The sequence below is a fragment of the Heptranchias perlo genome, chromosome 11 (genome assembly GCF_035084215.1).
Source record: "Heptranchias perlo isolate sHepPer1 chromosome 11, sHepPer1.hap1, whole genome shotgun sequence".
NCBI lineage: Eukaryota > Metazoa > Chordata > Chondrichthyes > Hexanchiformes > Hexanchidae > Heptranchias > Heptranchias perlo.
Genome location: NC_090335.1, coordinates 46,479,284 through 46,506,061, shown reverse-complemented (window position 1 = coordinate 46,506,061; position 26,778 = coordinate 46,479,284). Strand labels below are relative to the sequence as shown.

At 40.9% G+C, this 26,778-nt stretch overlaps 1 protein-coding gene across 2 annotated transcripts in view; it reads left to right on the top strand.

The window, feature by feature from the left end:
* The window catches only part of nme7 (NME/NM23 family member 7), a 215,414-nt gene that overhangs the window by 45,993 nt on the left and 142,643 nt on the right, over positions 1-26,778 (top strand). For both annotated transcript variants that reach the window (XM_067992928.1, XM_067992927.1), the window contains exons 4-5: positions 3,041-3,242; positions 22,029-22,131. In XM_067992928.1, the coding sequence (XP_067849029.1) occupies positions 3,041-3,242; positions 22,029-22,131 (305 nt within the window). The remainder of the gene's footprint in view (positions 1-3,040; positions 3,243-22,028; positions 22,132-26,778) is intronic.

Genomic DNA, 26,778 nt, shown 5'->3' with positions numbered 1-26,778 from the left:
ATCCATAGAAATGTATTTCCTATCGTGTCTCAGTTCGTTCTTTACTAGGGCGATCTGCAACTAACCCCATTGTTTTGCTTGCTTTCTCCCCCTCCATAGTCATGTATCTTCTGATTCAAATATTTTTCCCTTTACAAGATGCAATTATCTCTGCTTGTAATACTCCCTATTGCAAAGCATTCCATTCTGCAACAATACCCTGAAGAAATTTTTCCTAAGCCTTCTCCTCACTTTCTTAGTGAGAATTTAAATGTAAACACTTTAAAATCTATTCAAAACATCCTCACAAAAATAGTGAGGAGGTGAGGATTGCTTTTCCCCTCCAGATAATTTTCTCATGCTCTTCCTTGACCTTTCTTTATCATGATCTTTACTTCCCTGGTAAATGTTAATGTCACAAAGAAATCTTAACTGCTAAAATGAGGAAACAAAGAAACAAAATCACACTGCTTCTGAGCTTGTAAAATCATCTAAAACATTGTGGCATCCCATCATTATTGTTATTTAATCTCTGGATTAAAAACAAACGATTGAAAGTATTAAACAATTGCTAACAATGTTGCTTTTCAAAATTTTGGTTAGCAATTATGTAACAAAGATGAAACAACCATTGCAAGTATATTTTATGATATCAGAAGTGTATTCTGCATCATTGCAATGTTTATAAAAGAGATTAATTTACAAAGATCTTCAATTCCCAGTCTGCACTGTGTACATAGCTATCAAGTCAGCTGGTGATGAGAGAAATACAGTATTTCCTGGTGAATTACTGGAAAGGTGTAGTCACTACTTATTTAGTTATGCATTCATGCCACTGGCAATGAGTTCCATTTTGTGTACAGAAGCTTAGGAAACAATAGACTTCATAGAATCATACAGCACAGAGGAGGTCATTTGGCCCATCGTGTCTGTGCCGGCACTTTGAAAGAGCTATCCATTAAGTCCCATTCCTCTGCAACTTTCTCCTTTTCAAGTATATATCCAATTCCCTTTAGAAAGTTACTAGTGAATCTGCTTCCACCACCTTTTCGGGTAGTGCATGCCAGATCATAACAACTTGCTGTGTTTAAAAAAAAATAAAAATTTCTCCTCCGTTTCTCCCCTGGATTTTTTGCCAATTATTTTAAATCTGTGTCCTCTGCTTACCGACCTTCCTGCCAGTGGAAACAGTTTCTCCCCTATCTACTCTTTCAAAACCCCTCATAATTTTGAACACCTCTGTTAAATGTCCCATTAACCTTCTCTCCTCTAAGGAGAACAATCCCAGCTTCTCTCGTGTCTCCACATAACTGAAATCCCACATCAATGGTACCTTTCTAGTAAATCTGCTCTGCACCTTCTCCAAAGCCTTGACATCCTTTCTAAAGTGTGGTGCCCAGAATTGGACACAATACTCCACCTGGGGCCAACTGGTGATTTATAAAGGTTTATCAAAATTTCCTTGCTTTTGTACTCTATGCCTCTAGTTATGAAGCCATGGATCCCGTATGCTTTTTTAACAGCCTTCTCAATTTGTCCTGCCATCTTCAATGATTTGTGTATGTGCACCCCCTTTAAAATTGTACTCTTTTTAATTTATATTTCCTCTCCTCATTTCTCCTTCCAAAATATATCTCCACAGTTCTCCTGCATTAAATTGCATCTGTCATGTGTCTTTCCATTTCACCAGTCTGTATGTCCCCCTGAAGTCTGCTACTATCCTCCTCCCTGTTTGCTACATTTCCAAGCTTTGTCATCTGCAAACTTTGAAATTATGCCTCCTATTCCCAAGTCCAGGTCATTGGTGTATATCAAAAAAAGCAGTGATCCCAATACCGAACCTTGGGGGACACCACTATATACTTCAGTCTGATAAACAACCACTACTCTCTGCTTTCTGTCTCTTAGCCAGTTTCGTAACACTGCTGTGCCCCTTTAATCCCATGGGCTTCAATTTTGCTAACAAGTCTATTATGTGGAACTTTATCAAATGCTGTCTGAAAGTCCACATACATATCAACTGCACTACCTTCATCAGCCCTCTCCATTATTTCGTTGAAGAATATTTTCCTCACTAGATCTTCAAATCCACCCTATGCAAACTCCTACTCAAGAAAACTATTCCACACACAGTCCCATATACTTATTGTCCCATTTGTTCTTGGTCATCAGTGACCAGTCAGATTGCAAAAAAAACCTGAAAGCAGTCATTTTATATATTGTCAGATAATCAAACATGATCTAATTTCCTGGTTTAAAATGATTAAGACATTAACCAGGATTTTATTTTTGGAGTCCAATGTTTGATTAACCATTACAAAAGTGACTACATATCAAAAAGTACTTTATTGGCTGTAAAGTGCTTTGGGATGTCTTGTGGTCGTGAAGGGTGTTATATAAATAAGTCTTTTTTAAAACCCATCTCTTTGACCAAGCTTTTAGCCACCTGTCTTCTTATCTCCATATTTGGGTTGATGTCACTTTTTGTCTCAACGCTCCTGTGAAGCACCTTGGGATGTTTTATTATTACATTAAAGATGCTAATAACAATTTCAAGATCTCTGAAAGGAGAAAGGCAATGGACTTCTATGCAGAACACCAATCAAAATCTTTCTTCAAGTGAGTATTTCCTGGGTTATCATTACTGCCAGAATAAGGGCAGCATTCAGGAAGGAAGAAAAGAAATGAATGAAACAACATCCATCATCAGCACTGTTGTTTTGTGACTTTGCTGTGAAATTGCAGTTGTGCATGATTGTGACTAAGCAAAATATTTAAGCTGTTTAAATTCCATTTTTTTGAATTCTTCATAATTTTAGAGAAATATAACTTGCATTGCAACAAATTCCTGGATTTTAACATGAAGTAGTACGTACACATTTGGTCAATCAGAATGAGAAAAATTAAGCTAAAATATTCCATGAGGTTAATAAGATTGCATAGGGTGTTCTCTGCAAATGAATATTGAAGGTGTCATTAAATGGCTATTTTGTTGAAACTAAATCAGATATGCCTAAATATACTGAGAGCAGAATAATGAGATTTCTTTACTCTATTTCAGTGAACTTCTTCAGTATTTAACCTGTGGCCCTGCTGTTGCACTGGAAATTTTGGGAGATGAGGCTGTGTCTGCTTGGAAGAAGCTAATCGAATCTTCGGACTCGAACAGAGCACGAAACGAAGCCAGAGTCAGGGCGCTTTATGGGATTGACGGCATCGGTAATAGTGCCCATGGCTCTGAATGTGCTGCAGCCGCAGCTCGAGTAAGTTTATTTTTGTTGGGATGGAGGGTTAAAAGAAAATTGCATTGAGCTGGATCTTTCATCCTTGCCATGTTTAACAGTAATTCATATGCAAGTAAGCTAATGAGATTTATTTAATTTTTTTTCTAGACAGATTTATTTAGTGAATAGTTCTTTAAAGCTTAAAGTATGAATGAGCCTATTTAAATCCTTTAAGAAAAGCTGCTTTAGTCATTTAAGGATTGAACTTAGGTTTTACTTTATCTTGTGGTTGAACTTAGTTTGTCCAAAAATGTGGTTTAAAATTTCTTGTTTGGTGCTTCTGACTGGTCAATTTATCCTCTTGAAAATTAAAAATAACTTTGTTTAAGTATGTCTTTCCAGTACTTCAATTTTAATTCTTCCAGTGCTGCAAATAAATTTATTTACTGAGCCCCGTCAGGTTACAAGGGGCACTGTTGAGCTTACTCTCTTCGTATTTCACCAATGCAAACATGTAAATGGTTACAATCGGCATGAAAAACTGGTCCATCCCCAGAATGAACTGGGAGTCAGGAGAAAGGATACAAAAACTAGTAAGTAAAAGATTTTTTTGAAGTTAGAAAAGGTTAGAAAAATGGGATACATTGACTATAAAAGAGTAAAATCAAAGTTAATAAAAATAAGACCTAGAATAGGAGAAAAGAGGACAACAGGGTGAGCTAAGTTTTTAGTTAGTTTTTACTTTTTTTTTAGTTCAGGATTAATGCTGTTAACTTTTGAGTTATTACATAAGAGGTTACTCTCTATTCTAATTGTACAGGGCTACTGTCCTGATGAATGTGCTGATCCTTTCGCAGGAGTGATATGGTTGTCTTTGCGTGACTCCTCTTAATCCTTTCACTCGCAAGAGATTTAGATAGAGGAAACAATAGCCATTTTCATTGTCCATACCCATTGGCCAAGGATCAAGTGTTTCTCAGATCTGTGGTACTCTGCATTGGCTGGCCTGTTAGAATAATTTACAAAACGGGCCTCCTAACTGAAACGAATAGTCAGATCTGGCACAATGATATCCAGAGTTTCGAGCTGATGGCAAAGCTCTAGCGAAGGCCTGCTTAGAGGAAGTAGAGTGCCAAGAGTTGGTTGTAATAATGCTGCTTGCTTCCAAGAAAACCTGGACCTTTAAAGGCTTAGAATTGCACTGTGAGCTCTTGATCCACTGGTGCTAGGAGCATTGTTTACATACTCTTTTCAGCCTTGGTAGTCTCCTGTACTGCTGTCCTCTGCCCTTCACCTAGGTTTCTCAATTTAAAAAAAAATCAACTTGGATATCATGTTTCAAAACTAATGTATTTTCAAAAGCTGCAAGTACTCTCTCTGACTATTGAGTTCCTGTTGTTTCCATCTCATCATTACCATCTGTCTTTATAAGAGACAACAGCAGAGAAACATGGTGTCCTGGTTCATAATGGTGTTATAGAAAGTGTGACCTTCTGTTAAAATTATCCTTGTGCGGCTTGAATCTGATTCTGAGAAAATGAATGGTGGAACTTTATCAGCCTATAGGTTCCTGTGAACTTGAGTTTCCTTCACTTGACTTTGCTAGTCTTCGTCTCACTAGGAATATTAGCGAATTGTACACATTGGTGTTCGAACCATCGTATATCTTGTTTGACAACCAGTGGGGCATTCTTCCTTTTTGCCTAATATTGTTTCTGAATTATACCCTATTTCAGGAGACCGCAGTACTGAAGTTTTAGCTGCTGCCTTATTTTTCTTCTATTAGCTTAATGTTATTTATTATGCTGCCATGGGCAAACTGTATCCATCTTCTCCCAGTGTGATTCAGTTCCCACTGCCAATCCCAATCCTGCCTTTACCATGACTTGCCCTATTTTGGCCATTTTTTTTTGTTAAAGCCTGATTTAAATGCAAGACTTTTGAGAAAATATACCTTATAAGCAGATGAATAAACATATGGTCGAGGTCGCTTCATATGAAGTTGGTTTGACTTTTTATGATTAGAAATCTTGCTAGCTCATTCTTTTATGTTTTTTGCTGTTTCATCAAGGCATGAAATTCTATGCATCCCTGTATTCCATAGTAAGGCCAAGGGTGCACTTCCTAGCTTGCTGATCTGAAAATAGTGCGAATAATGTATTACAATACTGCTGTGCACAAAGTTGTTGTTTTGTAAAATAACTAATCAATATATGAAGATGAAAGCCAAATTGAACTGCCAACCTGAAATGACAGAAGTTAGAGCGATGAGAAGTTCTATGCTCCTCCTTCCATTCTTCTAAAATGGAAGAGGAGCATTCAATTGTTTACTTTCCTGAGAATGAAGAGTAAACAGCTTACTCTTATTCTTTGCAGAAGTCAGGTCAGCAACTGTGGCTAAGAATGCACAATGACCCATATAGGTTTTTATTTGCTTCTTAGTCACTCCTGATGATGGCAATTGAAGTTGCCAATTATGAGAATGCTGCAGATGGGGAAACCTGTCAGTGGTATTTGATAGCTATGCAAAAATAGAATAGTTATCAAATGATGGATTGTAAACTGCTGCCAAAAAAACCTTACCATGAGAATTCCTTCCTTCCAAAGGGCTTCAAAAATACTTGATTCTAGATCTTGTTTTAGGGAGGCTTTGAGCTAATGCTTGGAATGTAGGGCAATTCTATCATCATCTCGCCATATTCCTGCCGATGGTTATGAAAGGTACAGCTTCTTTTAAAGTCTGTGTCATTAAGAATGATTCACATCTAGTATATAAGAATTCTCAAAGCTTTATTGGCAGCAAGACATAATGTTGTCAGGAATCCATGTAAAGTAGATTAAGATCTGTGTGTCAGTTCACTGACCAACATAGCCAACTTGTTTGAGGCCAGATCATAGATCCGATCTTGCTATGCACTTAAGATCCCTCTTAGGAACAGAAGTTGGCAATTTAGCCCCTCGAGCCTGCATTCAATTAGATCATGACTGAGCTGTACCTCAACTCCATTTACCCAACTTAGCTCCATAGCCCTTGATATCGTTACCTAACAAAAATCTATCGCACTCAGTCTTGAAAGATCCAATTATCCCAGTATCCACAGCCTTTTGGGGGAGGGAATTCCAGATTTCTACTACCCTTTGTGTGGAAAAAGTGCTTCCTGATTTCCCTCCTAGATGGCCTGGCTCTAATTTTAAGGTTATGTCCCCTCATTCTTGATTTTTATTTTTTTCCTTTCCCCCCCCCCCCCCCCACCACACCACCAGAGGAAATAGTTTCTCTGTATCTACCCTATCGAATCCTTGTCTATCTTATTAGTGACCTTCAAAAAATTCAACTAGATTAATCAGGTATGACTTCCCTTTGACAAGGGTCGTGCTGGCTCTCTCTAATCAGCTCAGATTTGTTCAAATGCTCAGTCACTCTATCCTCAATGATAAATTCTAGTAGCTTTCCCACAACTGACATACTGACAGGCCTGTACTTTCACTTCATTTTGCTGCAGCTTTTAAAGATGGACATAAGCTAAGACAGAGGTGCATGGGTATCCACTGACACTTAACTACCTATCCCCAACACTACCACTCTCATTCATGGTTTCTGTTTAGCTGACCATGCTGGCATGCTCTGCATGTATACCAAGAGCAATGATTAGACTTTGAGACTACCATCTTCTGCCTGATCCTATGAGGAATCTAACTGGCTGTCTACTGAGAGGGAGTTGCTTGAGCCACTCTATTTAGGCAGCTTTTTTTATTTTATTCCTTGTCCAATGTGCTAATGCTGACAAACATCCCACAAAATTGGTCCTATTAATCCTTGTAAAGCATGGGAGAGAAGTTTGTTCATATGCAATTCAATAGCATATGTATGTCATTGGGATAGCTGACCAACAACACTCCACTAATAGAGAAATTTCTTAAGGTGGAGGTATTTGCGATATCTGGTCTAGCCAGATTTGTTCAGAGGAATAACGAAGACCAAAATTTTGTGTTGAAGACATATCAATAAGCTTGAGTGAGGTCAAAGATTTTGGATTGATAATTTAGCTTAGATATTACAGCACATCTCCTCTTATAAAATTTGTCTGCTGGGAGAAATGTAAAATTCTTAATGGACTTCCACCAGTGCTTGACTGCCTGATTCAGATGATTTTCACCATGCACTCATGACAGTTTTTATTTCATTTTTGCTGTGTCTTCATTTAAATTAGATTTTAAAATGTTAGTCAAAATGGAAGTTTCATATTGATTTAAAAGCCAACATAATAGCTCAGATAATGGCTAAGGCTTTTTGATTGGGAATCGTGCTGAATTAGAGTTGGGCGCTTGCTGAGACCTGCCACAGAGCTGGGAAGGGGCAGCCTTGCAGCTGCCTGAAAAATAGGTACGCTATAGCCATAAATTTTGAAAGCTGCTTCTGGGGCCTGTTAACAGCAATACTCTGAGAGCAATTGCATAGGTCTTTAAGGAAAAACATTTAAGGCCCTTTAAGCTGAACTTTGAGCGCTGAATGCAATTTCCTAAAAGGTGGCTCTGGCATCTCGTGTTCCAAAAAGGTAAATGGTGGGAAACACTAGATGTTATGTACAGCAATGAGCACAAACATTCTGGCAGAAGTTTCACACAACACAGAATACAGGCCAACATTAGAAATATATTCCTTATCTATAAAGGATAATAGCTTATGGGTTTAAAATAACAGACCTCAAGTTGTAAATTAATATATTTAGAAATACACTTAATTATAGTGGGGAATATTTCTATTTATAAAATGTTTGCAATAAGATTTTAAAAAAAAATAAAAACAAAATGCTGGAAACACCTGTCAGGCAACATCTGTGGAGAGAGAAACTGAATTAACGTTTCAGGTCGATGATCTTTCATCAGATTTTTAAAAAAAGTTGAGTAACTATTAAATGTAAGCAATAAAGTTACTTAAATGGAGGCAGTGACCTTAATTTTTAAAAGTAGCCAGTAAATTAATTGAGTCATTTAATAAATTATTAGTTGTGGTGTGTAACTTACTGAACTATAAATTATAACCAGTAAGTCTGTTAATTATAAAACACAGTAACTTACTGAGTGATTAAGATTTAGTTGAGCTGCTGTTGACTGTATGTTCCACTGTAGGGGCTCATTGCTGGATATCCAAGACACCACTGGTGAAAAAACCTCTTTTACAATCAGTAGGATGACTTTCTGGCATTTTTTTAGGTGACTATAAAACACTAGCAAGGCTTTGGGCTGTTCCTAAACTTGGAGGACAGGGAGTGAGCTTGGGCTGGAAAGTGACAACAGTGGCTGGTCATAAGGGGAAAAATAATCAAAGTTAAGCAGGCAGACATTGCCAATTTGCAATACCTGCAATTGCATACAGCATTGAAGGGCACAATGTGTGTATGTGTAGATGATGGGAAAGCCAGTACTGAGGGCCAGAGAAGTTGTGCGTACCTACAACATGAACCAGATTGGACAAAGTTCTGAGTTCCTAAAGCTCACAAGGAAACTCCGGGAAAGGAATCAAAGCCACCCTGAAGCCCATGCGGGGAAACATTTGTAAGATGGCATTTGTAAATATATGGTAAGTTTAGTGATTTTGTCTTCTGAATTGTTTAATTTTTTTGTGTTTATTGTTAGAAATTTTATTTTTAAGGATATGAGGGAGGATGGATGGGAGCCAATGTGGCTGCTCAAAGGACCTTGGAAAATGTTTTTAGGGATTTGATTGGTTGCTTTTGTGGTGGTTCCTGGCTGTTCGTTGGTTGCCTTTTTAGTGAATGGAATTTTTTTATAGTAGATTTGTTTTCACAGATAGTGGGCAGGATTTCTTGCTGGAGTTACATTAGCTTACTGGCGTAACTCCAGCGGAATGTGGAGTTATTCAACATGCTTCACTGAACTACAGTGACAGTTTGTACACTTAAAATTAGTATGAATCTGGAGTACGTTCGTACCTTCCAAATTTTGAGTGGTGCCTATATTTAACTTTTCTATTGATGTAATTGCATACAGCTAAATGTTTTCATTAGATGAAATAATTTATAAACAAGATGCCATATTACCATTACATGCACTTAAAATATATCTTTGGTTGACTAGGTGACTTTTTACTATTCTTTTAAAGTAAGCTTCCTTTCATAGAGGAAATGGGTAATATATTAAATATATTGGGTAGACTCAACTTTATTAGCATGATACCTGGGGGAAAAAATTACTAGAATGATGTGAAAGATTTTGAAAATGTAAATATAAAGAATGATTGAATGATCTGAGTAAAATTTGCTAACTAGTTTCAAAGTTTATTTTACTGTATACAAAAAAGACTACTGTGGATAAGAGATGCAGCAGTATGAGTGACTTCCACTGGACCACACAATTTATGTTTGAAAAATAAAGGTCTTGAGTTTTTTGTGTCATAGGGAACATGGTATTGTAAATTCTGATTACGATGCCTGTATTTGGCTTTTCTACTTGCGTAACTGGAAATAACTAAACATTTTCAAGTATTTTGATTCCTGTGGTAGTGCCAGTTTGGCTCAGTTGCTGGCGCATTCACCTTTGAGTAATGTTCCCTCTAATTTTTTTCGGCCATGCGCGGAATGAATTTGGATTTGTGCACCGATTATAAAGCTGTGTGCGCCACCGTTTTTTAAAAAAAAAATCACAACTTTGAATAGAACATCATTTTAGAAAACATTATTCAGGGTATATAACATAGGAACAGGAGTAGGCCATTCAGCCCCATTTGATAAGATCATGGCTGATCTGTGATCTAACTCCATATACCCGCCTTTGGCCCATATCCCTTAATACCTTTGATTGCCAAAAAGCTATCTATCTCACATTTAAATTTAGCAATTGAGCTAGTATCAAGTGCCGTTTGCAGAAGAGAGTTCCAAACTTCTACTATCCTTTGTGTGTAGAAATGTTTTCTAATCTCGCTCCTGAAAGGTCTGGCTCTAATTTTTAGACTGTGCCCCCTACTCCTAGAATCCCCAACCAGCGGAAATAGTTTCTCTCTATCCACCCTATCCGTTCCCCTTAATATCTTATAAACTTCGATCAGATCACCCCTTAACCTTCGAAACTCTAGAGAATACAACCCCAATTTGTGTAATCTCTCCTCGTAACTTAACCCTTGAAGTCCGGGTATCATTCTAGTAAACCTACGCTGCACTCCCTCCAATTCCAATATGTCCTTCCGAAGGTGCGGTGCCCAGAACTGCTCACAGTACTCTAGGTGCGGTCTAACCAGGGTTTTGTATAGCTACAGCATAACTTCTGCCCCCTTGTACTCCAGTCCTCTAGATATAAAGGCCAGCATTCCATTAGCCTTATTGATTATTTTCTGCACCTGTTCATGACACTTCAATGATCTATGTACCTGAACTCCTAAGTCCCTTTGGACATCCACTGTTTTTAACTTTTTACCATTTAGAAAGTACCCTGTTCTATTCTTTTTTGATCCAAAGTGGATGACCTCACATTAGTCTACATTGAATTCCATTTGCCATAGTTTTGCCCATTCACCTAATCTATCAATATCGCTTTGTAATTTTATGTTCTCATCTACATTGCTTACAATGCCACCAATCTTTGTGTCATTGGCAAACTTAGATATGAGACTTTCTATGCCTTCATCTAAGTCGTTAATAAATATTGTGAATAACTGAGGCCCCAAAACAGATCCCTGCGGGACTCCACTAGTCACATCCTGCCAATGTGAGTACCTTCCCATTATCCCTACTCTCTGTTGCCTTTCGCTCAGCCAACTTCCTAACCAAGTCCGTACTTTTCCCTCGATTCCATGGGCTTCTGTCTTAGCTAACAGTCTCTTATGTGGGACCTTATCAAATGCCTTCTGGAAGTCCATATAAATAACATCCATTGACATTCCCCTGTCCACTACTTTAGTCACCTCTTCAAAAAATTCAATCAGGTTTGTCAGGCACGACCTACCTTTCACAAATCCATGCTGGCTCTCTCTGATTAACTCAAAATTCTCGGTGTTCAGTCACCCTATCCTTAATTACAGACTCCAGCTTTTTCCCCACAACAGATGTTAGGCTAACTGGTCTATAATTCGCTAGTTTCCCTCTCTCTCCTTTCTTAAAAAGTGGAGTGACATGTGCAATTTTCCAAACTAGAGGGACAGTTCCTGAATCTAGAGAACTTTGAAAGATTATAGTTAGGGCATCTGCAATCTGCTCACCAACTTCCTTTAAAGCCCTGGGATGGAAACCATCTGGTCCTGGGGATTTGTCACCCTTTAGGGCTATTATTGTCTTCATTACTGCTGCTTTACTTATGTTAATTTTGTCGAGCCCCTGTCCCCGATTCAATATTAGTTTTCTTGGGATTTCTGGCATGCTATCCTCTTTTTCTACTGTAAATACTGACGCAAAGTAATTGTTCAACATGTCCGCCATTTCCCCATTGTTAATGACAATATCCCCACTTTCAGTCTTAAAGGGGCCAACACTGCTCCTGACCGCCCTCTTTTTCCTGATGTAACTATAAAAGTTCTTCGTATTGGTTTTGATATCCCTTGCAAGTTTCTTTTCATTTTTTTTTGTAGCTCCTACTATCTGTTTTGTGACCCTTTGTTGATCTTTGTATCTTTCCCATTTGCCAGTATCTGTGCCATTTTTTGCCTTTTTGTATGCCCTTTCCTCATGTCTTATACTGTCCCTTACCTCTTTAGTTGTCCATGGCTGTTTTTTTTGGCAAGTAGAGGTCTTGCACCTCATGGGTGTAAACCGATTCTGTATCACGTTAAATGTTTCTTTAAACATTTCCCACTGATAATCAGTCGTTTTACCCATTAACAGATTTGCCAAGTTTACTGTGGACAGTCTCTGTCTCATCCCTTTGAAGTCGGCCTTACCCAAGTCTAGAATCTTAGCAGCTGACTCACTTTTTTTCCCTTTCAAACACTACATTGAACTCATCATGTTATGATCACTATTGGATAGATGTTCGTGTACAGTTAAGCCGTTAACTAAATCTGGTTCGTTACTCATTACTAAATCTAGTATGGCTTGCCCTCTTGTTGCCTCCAGGACATACTGTTGTAGAAAACTATCCTGAACACACTCAAGAAATTCACTACCTTTCTGACAGTTGCTAGTCTGCTTTTCCCAATCTATGTGAAGGTTAAAGTCCCCCATTAAGACCACTATGCCTTTCTTACACGCTTGTCTAATCTCTGCATTTATACAATCTAGCACTTCAGAGCTGCTGCCAGAGGTCCTATACACAATTCCAACTATAGTCTTAGATCCTTTCCTATTTCTCAATTCAACCCATAACGTCTCTGTTGGCTGCTTACCTCTTATTAAATCCTCCTTTATCACTGAAGTGATTTCATCTCTAATTATTAAGGCTACTCCTCCCCCTCTTCCATTTTCCCTGTCTCTCCTGTAGACCTTATAACCCAGTATATTTAGCTCCCAATCCTGACCATCCTGCAGCCATGTCTCAGTGATAGCTATCATGTCATACCCTCCAATTTGAATTTGAACCTGTAGTTCATTTAATTTATTGCTTATACTCCGTGTATTTGTATATAGAACTCTTAATTGGGCCACACACCCTCGCCTGACCTTCAGCTTTGATGCTGGGTTAATCACCTTTACAGCTTCTAGTTTTCACTTTATCTGTAGTGTCTAAAGTACACTTTCTTTCTGCTGCTCTATGCTTTTCCCTTTCACTTGTTCTTGAACAAATGTTTGTACTATTTGTATTGTAAATTTCCCCTGGATCTTCCCCTCTCTTGCTGCTCTCAACTTTACTCCCTTCTGACTCCCCTCTCAGGTTCCCATCCCCCTGCCACTCTAGTTTAAACCTTCCCCAATAGCATTAGCAAACACCCCCGCGAGGACATTGGTCCCGGTCCTGCTTGGGTGTAACCCGTCACGCTTGTACAGGTCCCACCTTCCCCAGAACCGGTCCCAATGTCCCAGGAATCTAAATCCCTCCCTCCTACACCATCCCTGCAGCCACGCATTCATCCGGTCTATTCTCCTGTTCCTATACACACTAGCGTGTGGCACTGGTAGTAATCCTGAGATCACTACCTTTGAAGTCCTGCTTTCTAATTTATCTAACTCCTTAAATTCACCTTGCAAGACCTCATCCCTTTTTTTAATCTATGTCGTTGGTACCGATATGGACCACGACTACTGGCTGTTCACCCTCCCCCTCCAGAATGTCCTGCAGCTGCTCCGCAACATCCTTGACCCTAGAGTCAGAACAAATGTACAGAATAATGGATAATTGTAACAAGCCTCGCTGTCCAGGATTTTTAATTAAACAAAATTGGTTATAGAAATTTCAGAAGTAAACATTGCCACCAGAGGAATGGGGACATCCTGATTGAGACAGAGTCTGTAGATGACAGGCCAGATGATGATGATGGAGGACGACGACGACGACTGTCTCCATCGCTGTCTCTGGCTTGGACGTTGTTCTCTTCTGTCTCTCGCTCTTCCAGTGTTTATATATTTCGTCCAGGTTTACGTCCCTACCACTTTACAGATGAGATTTGATCTGCATAAGCATATCAAGGTGATTGTCTGTCTGTCTTTCAAACCGTTTCGTGATTTTGTTTCTATATTATTCGTAAAGCTGAAGCCATGCTCACAATCAGCACTTGAAGCTTGAAACATTGCACATATATCCACTAGTTGTGAAACCACATTGTACTGTTCTGCGTTTTGTAGACTGAAAGTCACCATGTCCTAAAATGTTTTCAATAACTTTGTTTCAATCCTCTCTGCAATTAAGTACTTGTAGTTATTGTATTGGCTCACAATGAGCTCCATCTCATCCATGATGTTTTAGAAGACCTTACTTGACGAAGGATTAGGATTTGTCTATTTGTCAACCAGCTTTTCAATATTCTCAGTGCCAAATTCATCGTTGATTTATTGTGGTGCAAGTAAAGCAAAATTGAAAGCAGACCATTTCATTTTCTGGGTACTTTTTTTTTTCCCAGATGATCTCACAGGGATATGAATGTCAGAATGGATTCTCCCTTGAATGGTTCATCTCTTGTGCATAATCATAGAATGGTTACAGCACCAAAGGAGATTGTTCGGCCCGTTCGAGTTTGTGCCAGCTCTCTAAGAGCAATCCAGCTAGTACCACTCCCCTGCCCTTTCCCCATAGCCCTGCATATTTTTTTTCTTTCAAGTGCTTATCCAATTCCTTTTTGAAAGCCACTATTTGAATCCACCACCCTTTCAGGTAGTGCATTCCAGATCTTAACCACTTGCTGTGTAAAAACATTTTTCCTCATGTTGTCTTTTTAGTTCTTTTGCCAATCACCTTAAACCTCTGTCCTCTGGTTCTTGACCCTTCTGCCTGTGAGAAATTATGTTGGAGATTCGCCAATCTTTATTTCATATACTAATTATTGATGAGAATACTGAAAATTCAGTCAGCTTATCATTTATTTTACGTTCAGGGAAGCGGCTTCTGCAACACACAAGACAGTGATCGATGGAATTGTTAAGTTAACTTCTTGCAATGCATGGGCTATTACAACATTCATATGGGGTAATATTTTACTACTACAAAAAAATAAATAGCGTCATTATCTGATCCATCCTTGGACCTTTCAGTTATGCGGTGCAGTTACTGACTTCAGACAAATAGGGAATCGGTCCCTTAGATTTCCTGTAGACCTACCTGCGTTGGGTCCTTGCAGGTGTTTCTCACTATCTACTTTGTCTAGATCCCTTGTGATTTTGAACACCTCTATATCAAATCTCCTTTCAACCTTCTCTGCTCTAAGGAGAACAATCCCAGTTTCTCCAGTCTATCCATATAACTGAAGTGTCTCGTCCCTGCAACCATTCTAGTAAATCTTTTCTGCACCTTCTCCAAGGCCTTCACATCCTTCCTAAAGTGCAGTGCCCAGAATTGGACACAATACTCCAGTTGTGGCCAAACCAATGTATTATAAAGATTCATCATGACCTTCTTGCTTTTGTACTCTATGCCTCTATTTATAAAGCCCAGGATTCCATATGCTTTTTTTAACAGCCTTCTCAACCTGCCCTGCCACCTTCAACAATCTGTGCACATATACCCGTAGGTCTCTCTGTTCCTGCACCCGCTTTAGAATTGTTTGCTTTAGTTTATATTGCCTCTCTAATAATGCAATTAGATTTTTCACAGTGTTGCACCAGAAGACTGTCTCGCCGAGATACTGTCTTCTGATCCTGCGGATCTTGGCCCTCGTTAACTGTACAGCTTTGATTGTTGAACAGTTCTTCTGAAAGCATTTGCACAATTCTGTTAGCTCACACAGAATGTCAATCAATGCCGCTATGATGATCAGATAAGTAGAGTCTGAGAGCTTCTTCAGGCAATACTTGGCAACTGGGTCATTGTTTTTTCATGCTCAAAGTATTGAAGAGCATTGTAATTGCGCATCAGAGCACTAACAGCAAAATGTCTCGATAACCACCTCACTTCATTTAGAGATTGAAAAGACACCGCTTCACATTCTGTGACATTTGCAATTTCCTCATTGTCTTTTTCGAACTGAAGATCTGCAGAAGACTGTATAAATGGTTTTCAGCAATGTCTCTATTTCCTTGATGCCTGGAACAAAGTACCAATGATAAACTATTCCCAAATCTTCTCAATGGGCCACACAGTGTTGCTCTACTAAATGTGGAATGGACTGCTTAAGCCATGTGGTAACATCATTGTTTTCTCCCAGTGTGACAGAAGCACCATCTGAAGTGAACATCACCATTTTCATCATGTCCAGCTGATTCCGAGTGTAAAAGTCTTTGATAGCTGTTATAATAGCCCATGCATTGCAAGAAGTTGACTTAACAATTCCACCGAACACTGTCTTGTGCATTGCAGAAGCCGCTTCCCTGTACTTAAAATAAATGATAAGCACCTTGCTGACTGAAATATCCGTGTTCTCATCAATAATTAGTGTATGAAATAAAGATTGGCGAATCTCCAACATAATTTCTGCATAGGCGACAATGTTGATTAATTCCAAAAATTCAAAGGCATAGTTTTTGCTATGCCACCTTGCTGGTACCTGGAGATATTTAGCCATATGGTCGTGTATATGTTGCACAGAGTGCTTGGAGTTGTTCATTTGTACTCCAAGCAGTACATTGTCGGAGAATCTTTATTTCATCTGGCTTCGATCGCTGTCTCATGTCTGGTCCATTCTATTTTTTCTCAGTAGCAGTTTGTTAACATATTCAGTAAGCCGAATCCCAGTGGGCGAGAATTTCTGTTCGTAAGAACAACCACAGCAGATTCATATGATTTGCTTGATAAATGCCTTCTCTTATAGTCTAACTTCCATCTGTCTTCCCAGTTCTTGCCAGTGGAAAACTCACCTGATATTTTTGCTCCAGCACAAATTTTGCAGATCAAGCCCACATCTGCACTATATTGGAGTATCTCCCTCAGTTGTACATGGATCTTCTTGATTCATGAAATTCCGCCTCTACAATTTCATCTAGCCATTGTTCTTTGAATGTGAGACAGGATTTCTTCTTAGCGTTGGCTCCATTGTTGGCTGATGCTGTTGCCTTCTGCTTAAATATGAGTATGACGGTGTGGTGTTGCAGTGACTCACGAGCTTTTTGTTGAATCAACTTAATGACTCTGATTACACACGATTTATTTCTGTATGAATCAGAATTTTTAAATTGAGTCAAATACAAAACACCTGTCAAATCAGTCAGTGTGAATTTGGGGATAGGGAACAGTTTAATTAAAGCTCCCCCTCTTTCTCCCGCCACCCCTCCATTGAATCCTCAGCAAGGTTTAAAAAAATTATTGCATTACATTTGTACATCTTGCAGGCCTTATTAGTTTTGGCTGCCTCTGTAAGGCAAATTGCTCCCTGCCATGTACAGAGGCCCCAACAAAACTCAATCCAGCCTGTGCCCTTTAAATTCACCTCACTTGGTGCTCGGATACTGTAACAACCTCCACCGCCCGGGGTAAAGAGACCCGACAACTACTCCTGACTCCCAGACACCAAACTGATTCTCCACGGTCATGGGTCCACACAGAGCCGGATCCGAGCACTGGCAGCAGGTCCGGGAACAGCTGCAGACACAAAGCACGTGGACGACCAAGGCCTGTGCCAATTCCAAACTCCAGCGCATCCGCTCCGCTGGATGTGAAGATCCACCAGACGCAACAAGATCATTTATTTATATTCATCTGGATGTGACTAATGACACCCTGTGGCCCAGGTTTAGAATCATAGAATGGTTACAGTACAGAAGGAGGCCGTTCAGCCCATTGAGCCTGTGCCGCATCTCTGCAAGAGCAATCCGGTTAGTCCCATTCCCCTCCTCTTTCCCCGTTTGCCACATGGACGGAGTGAATTAGTGCGCGGCAAACAACACACTGCTGCATGGCCGTGCATGCGCGCAGCTTAGAGGGAACAGTGCCTCTGAGTGAGTTACAAGTTTGTGATTCTCAAGTCCGATTCCAGGACTTGAACACAGGCCAATAAATTTGGTTGCAATGGCAGAAGAAATTCAATGACCTCACCAGAGCTGGTAAGATAAGACTCCTACTCGCATCTCATAGCCCCAGCACTCTCAAGCTTGCTGCTGCTGTTACTGACACATTCTGCATCTACTGCCAGCCTCACACCTCTCCTCGCCCCTCACACCTGTGCCATCTTTCACATATCAGCAACACTGTTCTATCCTAACAGGCACATCTTTTTACCAGGCCATGCAGTAACACATTCTATTTCTTCTTGCAGGATAAGCTTCCATACAACAGGAAGCAGGCATGGACAGGAGGAGGGAGATCATTCATCCATGTCCTCTTCCCCAGTGGAAGAGACTGCCATAGATATTGTGGGTAGGGGCCGCATCAGGATTGTTGCCCATATTACCCTTTTTTTTTTTCTCCTCACTGAAATCTCTTCCTATACACATTGCATGATGAGGTGTGCTGCTTTGAGCTGCATTCATCTCTCCAGCTGCTTTCTCTTGTCTCTCTTCCCTTTCCAGGTCAAGCAGAAATAGAGGGCCCTCTTAAACCAGAGGGAAGAGGGGTATATCCTTCTAGAGCGCATGTCACCACTTAACCTTGCTCCTGCAAGCACCAGGTCAGAAAATGGCTCCCCGTGTAATTCAGAGGGTCAACTAGAGGCGTCTGCATTGGCGGATTAATTTGAGCGCATGCACAGGAGGAAAGGCAAGGGGATAGGATGGCCAAGAACCAGCTCTTCAGACAGCAAACCCACATCCTGACCCTACTGCAGATAGCATAAATGCTGAACTCAAGGGCCGAGCAAAGAGAAGACAATTGATGGCTGTGCACTACTCAGTGCACTGGACTGCCTGCCCACGAGCCTGTGCACAATTTCGGGAGTATGGAGCAGTCCAACTCTGACCTGTGTGGGGTACTCCAGAAGGGCATAGTCAACCATGGAGCCATGTGGTCAGCGCTGTCAACACTGCAACGTGGCCCACAGTGTTGGAGCCTCTGGTGACTGTTCTGACAGCTTCGATGGAAGCTCAGACTGTTACCGTCTTGGTTCTGGGTTACATCATCTTTTCTGACTTTGAAAACAGGATGGAGACTAGGGAAAGGGGCTTCCAACAGTCATCTCGCTCCTGTGCTCTGTTCTCGCGCAGAGCAGTGAGCGTGTGTACAGCTGAGAATCCGTCTAAATATCGTTGTTGCAATCTGTCTGTCAGCTGTTGGCGCCAAGGAGTCAAGCCTAGGAACCGGTGAATCTGGTGCTGCCGCAATTCAATTTCGCAGAAGGATCTTTTAACAAGCGAAGGACACTTATTTACATATTTTAATGACTTCAGCATTCCGTAGCCACCCGAGACAACTAAAAGTCTCCCTACTTTCCAGGGAAGATCGGGCACGGGACACCGCCAGCCAAAATTCAACCCCTGAACACTTATTCAGCGCCCAGAAATTGGGCACGATGCGGGCCAATTTCTCCCCCATGGCCTTAACGTGACACTTCAGTGCAGTACTGAAGGAGTGCTGCATTATTGCAGGTGCTATTCCTCAAATGAGATGTTAACTTGAGGCTCAATATATAAATTCTAGTGGTTCAGGTGGCCTTTAAAGATTCCGTGGCACAATTTGTCGAAGAGCAGGGAATTCTCCCAGTGAACTGCCTAACATTTTCTCTCTTAGACAATGCCACCAAAAGCTGATTAATTGGACATTGATCAGATTGATGTTTGTGGCACCTGGCAGTGCACAAAATGGTTACCACCTTTTTCCACAAAACAACTTACATTTATATAGCACCTTTCAGATAGCTTTACAGTGATAAAGTATAAAATGGAACAGATGTCGAGCCATGACGGGAGAGTTAGGAAATCAAAAAGCTTGGTCAAAAGGATATTGAGAAGATTTTAAAGGTGTAGAGAAGTGGATTGATTTAAGGAGGGAATTCCAGAGAGTAGAGCCGAGGTGACTTAAAGCTCCAGTGGTGCACTGAGGGGTGGTATGCACTGAAGGCCAGAGTTCGAGGATGAAAGGTGCAGAAGGGGATGCTAGGTTCAACGTTGCAGGGATAGGGTGAGGTGAGGCGGTGGAGGAATTTGAAGATGACCATTATTTTATATTCATTGTGTTGAGAGACAGGGAGGCAGTTATGGTCAGGTGAGGATGAGTGATGGGCAAGCAAAATTTTGTGGGGGACAATATATGGTGGCTGAGCTTTGGATAAGTTGGGATTTATGGAGAGTGGGAGGTAGGCAAGGAAGATGTCTGGTCTAGAGGGCACTCAAGTGTGGATAATGGTTTCAATGATGGCATAAGTGAGATAGCTGTGGAGGCAGGCAATATTTCTGAGGCAGTCTTAATGATGTAAAAGGTGTGTGTTTTGAAGCTCAGCTGAATTGAATAGGATGTCATGATTTAGCATGGCCTGAACGAGTGACTGGGGAGTGGGATGGAGTTAGTGGCAAAAAAGTAGAATTCATGGTAGAGACTAAAAATAATGGCTTTGGTTTTCCCAGTGTTCATTTGAAGGAAATTTTGATTCATCTATAACTTTAATGTCAGGCAGACTGAAAACACAGGTAGTTGTGGGATCAGGATAAGAGTTGAAGAGATGGGGGTGGATATTGTCAGTATACATTTGTAAGTTGATGTTATGCCTGCAGATGATATCTCCAAGGGCCAACCTGTATATGTGGATGAGGAAGATATATCCTTGAGGGACATCTGGGGGTGACTCTACAGAGGTGGCAGAGAAGTTATTAGTGGCGATGTGCTGCTTACACTGGGACATGTGATGGAACAGTCCCATGGAGCTGAACAATAGAAGAGATGCGATTGAGGAGGGTAGTGTGGTCGACTGTGTCAAATGCTGTGGAGAGGCTAAGGATAGACAAGGAATGATAAATCACTGTGCTTGCAGTCACAGACAATGCTATTTGTAATTTTGGTCAGGGCTGTGACCAAGGTGGAAACCTGACTGAAGACATTCGATCAGGAAGCCTTAGGAGAGATGAGTATGGAGCGGACACGTTCAAGGACCCTAGAAGGAAAACTGAGTTAGGGATAAGATGGAAGTTTGAGAAGATTTTTGGGTCAAGGTTGAGCATTTAGAGGAGTGGGATGATGACTGTTCAGTTGAAACAACAATTGCACAACATTGTTTATGAAGCACTTTGGGAGTTTCTAAGAGACATGATGGGGGTCATTATAAATGCAGATTATAGTTCTTTATTTTCAAGCTGTTGCCTCCTAGAGACCTGGGCTCACCAGCAATGTTGCACAACAGAGACATCTGATTTAAATTCTATGGCCTAGAAATGCGGCTACACAGTGCCTGCGTTTCAGGTGCTAAACACCCTCCTAAGGCTCCAATATGGTGGGCAAGAAGCGCTCATTACAAACCAGCAGTGCACGTCTGTCATGTTGGTGAAGGCCAAAAAATCATACCTGAAACAGTCCCTTTGCATATGCAAATAAGGGGCCTTAAGCCTGTTTGAGGCCCCCTCACTGTAAGATTGTTTTGCCCTGATGCAGCCAGTGCCGGCTGCACTCAGGAAAACCTGGTCTACATGCAGTGTTCCTTAAAGGGACCGCCTGTTTTGCAGCAACCAACAAGGTAAGATTTTAAAATATACTTAACTGCATGTTGAGCCAGCAGGAGTGCTGCTCCCGACCTCACATTCATAGAACGCGGGCCGCTGCCGGCCACTTCCTTTTTCCCCAGCCCGATCTTCCATCCTGCTTCGCCAGCAAGCTGCCTGTTCTTGTTAGTAGCTCACCGGCTCGATGGTAATGAGCACGCGATCCAATATCGGGCGCGTCTCAGGCCTCACTACACGGGTGCAGGGATTACCCCCCACCCCACCCCCGTGTGCCCAAAAATAATAATGTCTGAATTTCAGATTTTCAAAAGTTTTTTTTAATAAAAATAGTTTTTGTAAATTGTTATGTATTTTAAGTTTCCTTGTGTATGAACAGTAATGGCATTTCAAAAATAACTAATTGCCCATAAAACCACTTTGGAATGTCCAGAGTAATGAGGCTATACAAGTGCAAGTTCATTCTTTTTATTAATTTTTGTTGCTTTTTGAGTAAATACATTGTGTACTATGTACAGATCTGTAAGGTTGAAGGTTCAATCCTTAGTTTGTGCTAAACTAGGTGACCTCAGCTGGGGTGCTGTTGGGACCAGTACAATTAACCTCAGTGGGAAGGGGGAAGGGGAGGGGGGAGAGATATAGAAAATAGAATGGGCTATTATTACTCATGAAAATCACAAATTGATTGACCTGTTCAGTTCATTTTGTATTTTAATTTTTATAGGAGCTAGAGATTTTCTTCCCATCGCCTGGTAGAGGACCGTCAAATACCGCAAAATGTACTGATTGCACCTTATGCATTATCAAACCTCATGCTATTGTTGAAGGTAAGCTTCAGATTTGTCATATTGAAGGAAAGCAGTCGCTAACTGTTTTTACAAGGTTTTTAATTTTTTGCATTTCACTTCCTCGTTTTGACTCACTAACTCTTCGTGGCTTGTCAAAAATGCTCACTCTGGTTGGTCGAGGGGAGAGAGAGATCCTCTCGTCGCTCCGCTGGACTCTTTTCAGCTTTGAATTAGAGGAGCATCCCGCAGTAAAGACTGTGGTAAGTTTGTGGGCGAGAAACCTCAGCCCCATTGCGCCGCTCGGAGCAATTTTTGGGCCACTCTGTTTGCCATTTCATGACCTGACCCTAAAAATTGGTGAAGGACAAACTACAAATGCCATTAAGAGTTGTTAAATATCTTATCAATTTATTTAATAGCTGAAGCTCCAGTATAGACAGGAGAGGAGCATAAAGCTTGATAAGATAACCATGAAAAGAAATTCATAGCTGATTTCCACCTGCTTGTGATAAAGTTTGATTGTAATGCATTTTCTCTTTAAATCCTTTTCTCTCAATAAGCTTACTCCCTGTATTAAAAGATTAAACAATGGACCTCTGATAAGGCTTTACAAACATCTTTCTATTACTTCACAGTATGTTTTGAGTTGCCTTGCTCAGAGTTGCTCCAAAATTGCTTTCGTCAACACCATTAAACAGGAAATGAAAATTTAACATGTAATGTAGTATTGCATTTAAATATGTAACATTTCTAAATGACCAAATATAAGGATTTTAATCAGAATGGGCTGGCATTGAAGGGTAAGGCACAGCAGATGAAGAGTGAATCAGCCAATGCACTGTAGCAGGAATCATCGTTCTGTATTCTCTGAATATGAAATCTGAAAAACTGCTGAATGTAGAGCAGACTCATTAGCAAAAGAGGAGGTAGGTTTGGATGATGTGTGGAAATGGTCATTGTGAAGAAGAAACTGAATGGAAGAGAGGACAGTGCCTTGGGAGAGCCTGAATTAATTTATAAAATGAATCTGAGGATGAGCCTTCAACTGCAACACTGATGGAGTGATTTGAGAGGAAATTATATAGCCAAGAACACAGCTTTGATGGGAGACCATATGATTGTAACTGTTTAGAAGTACATGTGAAATGTCATACTGAATGGGAATGTCGAAGACAATGACAAATGATTCACCAAAGTGTTCAAGAGCAGAGTTCTAAAGACAATGAGTACCAGTAGAATATCCAAACCAAAAACCATACAGATATTCAGAGCAACTAATCCTAATCATGTACAGAAACACTTGCCTAGTTAGTAATATGTAAAAAAAATAGTTTTGGGCACTAGTCCAGGAAAATTAATCAACCACATGAGTTAGCAGGAAACCACTTACACCCTAACACCTTCATAAGTAAGGCAGGAAATTTTTTGTCTCTTTTTATCTCTAAGACAGCTGTTAAATCTTCCTCTTGCTGTGTATTCTAAGTAGAATTACCTGAATTTGATCTGCGTGCTCTATTGCCATCTAATGTAACTTCACATAGAATTCTGGCATACAAACAAAACCTCCTTTGTTACTTTACATTAATAAGCTGAAATTTGGTGGAGTGTTACTATGATGTTTATAGGCTTTAATCACACCCAGTGCTAAAACCCACTCTTGAGAACATCCTTCCTCCCAGGAACAAGAATGTGACTTTATAAATATAATATCCAGTAATGTAGCACTGGCTAGGGGTCGAACAGAAAGTCTTGTTGTAATAGCGTAAGGAATTGCTCCGTCATGTTTTCCTAGCCTTCAGATACTGGAGGAATAAATACTTTTCATCAGAACATGTGGCTTAGGCTGTAAACTATGAATCAAGTTTATTAAAAGTGGTGGTTGAACAGTAGTATTAGGTCAATACAGCAGACTTCACATCATTGTAGAACTTTTAACTTGCATGTTCTCTGGTACAAAAATAATAAAAGATGAGACACTTCACTTGCTCTCAATAATCATAAATGTGGATGGGTGCCCATAATATAGTTTGAGTGGGGTTTTATCCACCAACATGGAGGGATGATTTTTGGTCTCTCTACGGCCCCATTTCTGGACACTATATCGGCAGCCAATTTGTGCACAGGAAAGTCCCATTAACAGCAATGAAAGGATCATCACTGATCTGTTTCTCAACTCCATTTGCCTGCCTTGGTTCCATATCCCTTAATACCTTTACCTAACAAACTCCTTTTTTTGAAATTTTCAATTGACCTAGCCTTAACAGCTTTCTGGGGGAGAGTGTTCCAGATTTCCACTACCCTTTGTGTGAAGAAACATAGAAACATAGAAAATAGGAGCAGGAGTAGGCCATTCGGCCCTTCGAGCCTGCTCTTCCATTCAATATGATCATGGCTGATCATCTGTCTGCATACCATATTCCCACTCTTTTCCCATAACGCTTGATGCCTTCTGTGTCTAGAAATCTATCTAGCTCCTTCTTAAATATATTCAGTGACTTGGCCTCCACAGCCTTCTGTGGTAGAGAATTCCACAGGTTCACCACCCTCTGAGTGAAGAAATTTCTCCTCATCTCAGTCCTAAATGTCCTACCCCGTATCCTGAGATGTGACCCCTCGTTCTGGACCCCCCAGCCAAGGGAAACATCCTCCCTGCATCCAGTCTGTCTAGCCGTGTCAGAATTTTATACGTTTCAATGAGATCCCCTCTCATTCTTCTAAACTCCAGTGAATGCAGGCCGAGTTGACCCAATCTCTCCGCATACGACAGTCCTGCCATCCCAGGGATCAGTCTGGTGAACCTTCGCTGCACTCCCTCTACGGCAAGTATATCCTTTCTTAGGTAAGGAGACCAAAACTGCACACAATACTCCAGGTGTGGTCTCACCAAGGCCCTGTATAACTGCAGTAAGATATCCTTGCTCCTGTACTCAAATCCTCTTGCAGTGAAGGTCAACATACCATTTGCCTTCCAAACTGCTTGCTGCCCTTGCATGTTTGCTTTCAGTGACTGGTGTACAAGGACACCCAGGTCCCTTTGAACATCAACATGGAAGTGCTTCCTGACATCGCCCTGAAAGCCCTAGCTCTAATTTAAGTTTAAGCCCCCTTGTTCTGGACTTCCCCAACCAGAGGAAATAGTTTATCTCTGTCTACCCTATCAACTCCTTTAATCATCTTAAACACCTCGATTAGATCACCCCTTCTGTACGCAAGGGAATACACGCCTAGCCTATGCAACCTGTCCTCATAACAGGTTGCATAGGCTAGGCGTGTAACCTGTTATGAGGACAGGTTGCATAGGCTACTTCTAGCCCTGTATCATTCTGGTGAATCTGCGTTGCACTGCCCTCCCTTCACCCCCCCCCCCCCCCCCCACCCCGAGACCAATATATCCTTCCTGAGGTGCAATGCTCAGAACTGATTGCAAATGTGGCCTAACCAGAGCTTTATACAACTGTAGCATAACTGTAGCATAACTTCCACCCCTTTGCATTCCAGCCCCCTTGAGATAAAGACTAACATTCTATTAGTCTTTTTAATTATTTTTTGTACCTGTCCACTACCTTTTTAGTGATTTCTGTACATGGACTCCTAGATCTCCCTGCTCCTCCACAGTTCCTAGCTTCTCTCCATTTAGAAAATGAAAGCTATTATCATCACTTTTTGTATTTAAGAAAAAGAATCTAGCTAAGACAAACAGAAATGGAAACACCTGATTAGAATACCTGTCCTCTCATTAGAATTGCCGAACACACTAAAATATCGGATTGTGAAATTCCGATTGACTGGTAGGATGTAAACTTGGTGGGGGTGGGCAGAATTAGAGACTTGGAGAGGATATGCCTGTGTTACACTCCACTTAAATTCTGCTTTAAGTGAGGAAGGGTGTACAATGTGCCTTCCCCAGCTAAGGTGCAGCTGTGCAAATAATGGGCTTAGGTCAGGATAACATCGTAAGTCTTAAATGTGTTATTTACACCCTAGAAGCTGCCAGTTTAATTTAAGCAACTGAGGAAGACTGAAGCTGGGATGTTAAAAGTGAATTATTGGCTTGGTTATTAACTTGGAGTCGGGAAGAGTGCAGCGGGGGAGTAGGATTTTCAGACTGGAAACCCAGAAGTAAGGGTTCCCTGCACGAGGTGATGATTTTGATGTTAGGATGTCTTTTAAAAAATTTTCAACGGGTTTTGCACCCGGCAGCCAGCCCGATTGACAGGCTGGCTGCCCGTTGGGCGGGAAAGCAACTGGGGAGAGTTTGGCGTCTTCGGGGTTTATATGGGGATGTGGGGATTATCGTGAAGGGGTAGGGGAAGTCTGACATGGGGGCGGGGGGGGGGGTCGACCGATCACTGGCTGTTTATAAAGTAAGCTTGGTGAGCTGCGGGGAAGCACTCCTGCTGCTCCTGGCCCTAAAGCAGTGCTATAAAGGTACTTGCCTAGTGGATCCAGCCCTTCTTGCCTCTGTTTCACTGGGGAGGTTCAAGAGCCCAGGAAACCAGTGTTAAATTCGAAGGTCTCTTAAATTCAATTTAAAAACACCTAATTAAGGTCTCAATGAAGTAAATTGTTCCCATAAGTACCCACCCATCTGCAACAATTATGGAGCTGCCTCCAGCAAGTAGGTTGCTCGCGCGCATCCACACGTGCCTCCGTTAAACCCGGAAGTGGGCGCATTGGAGCCGGGTT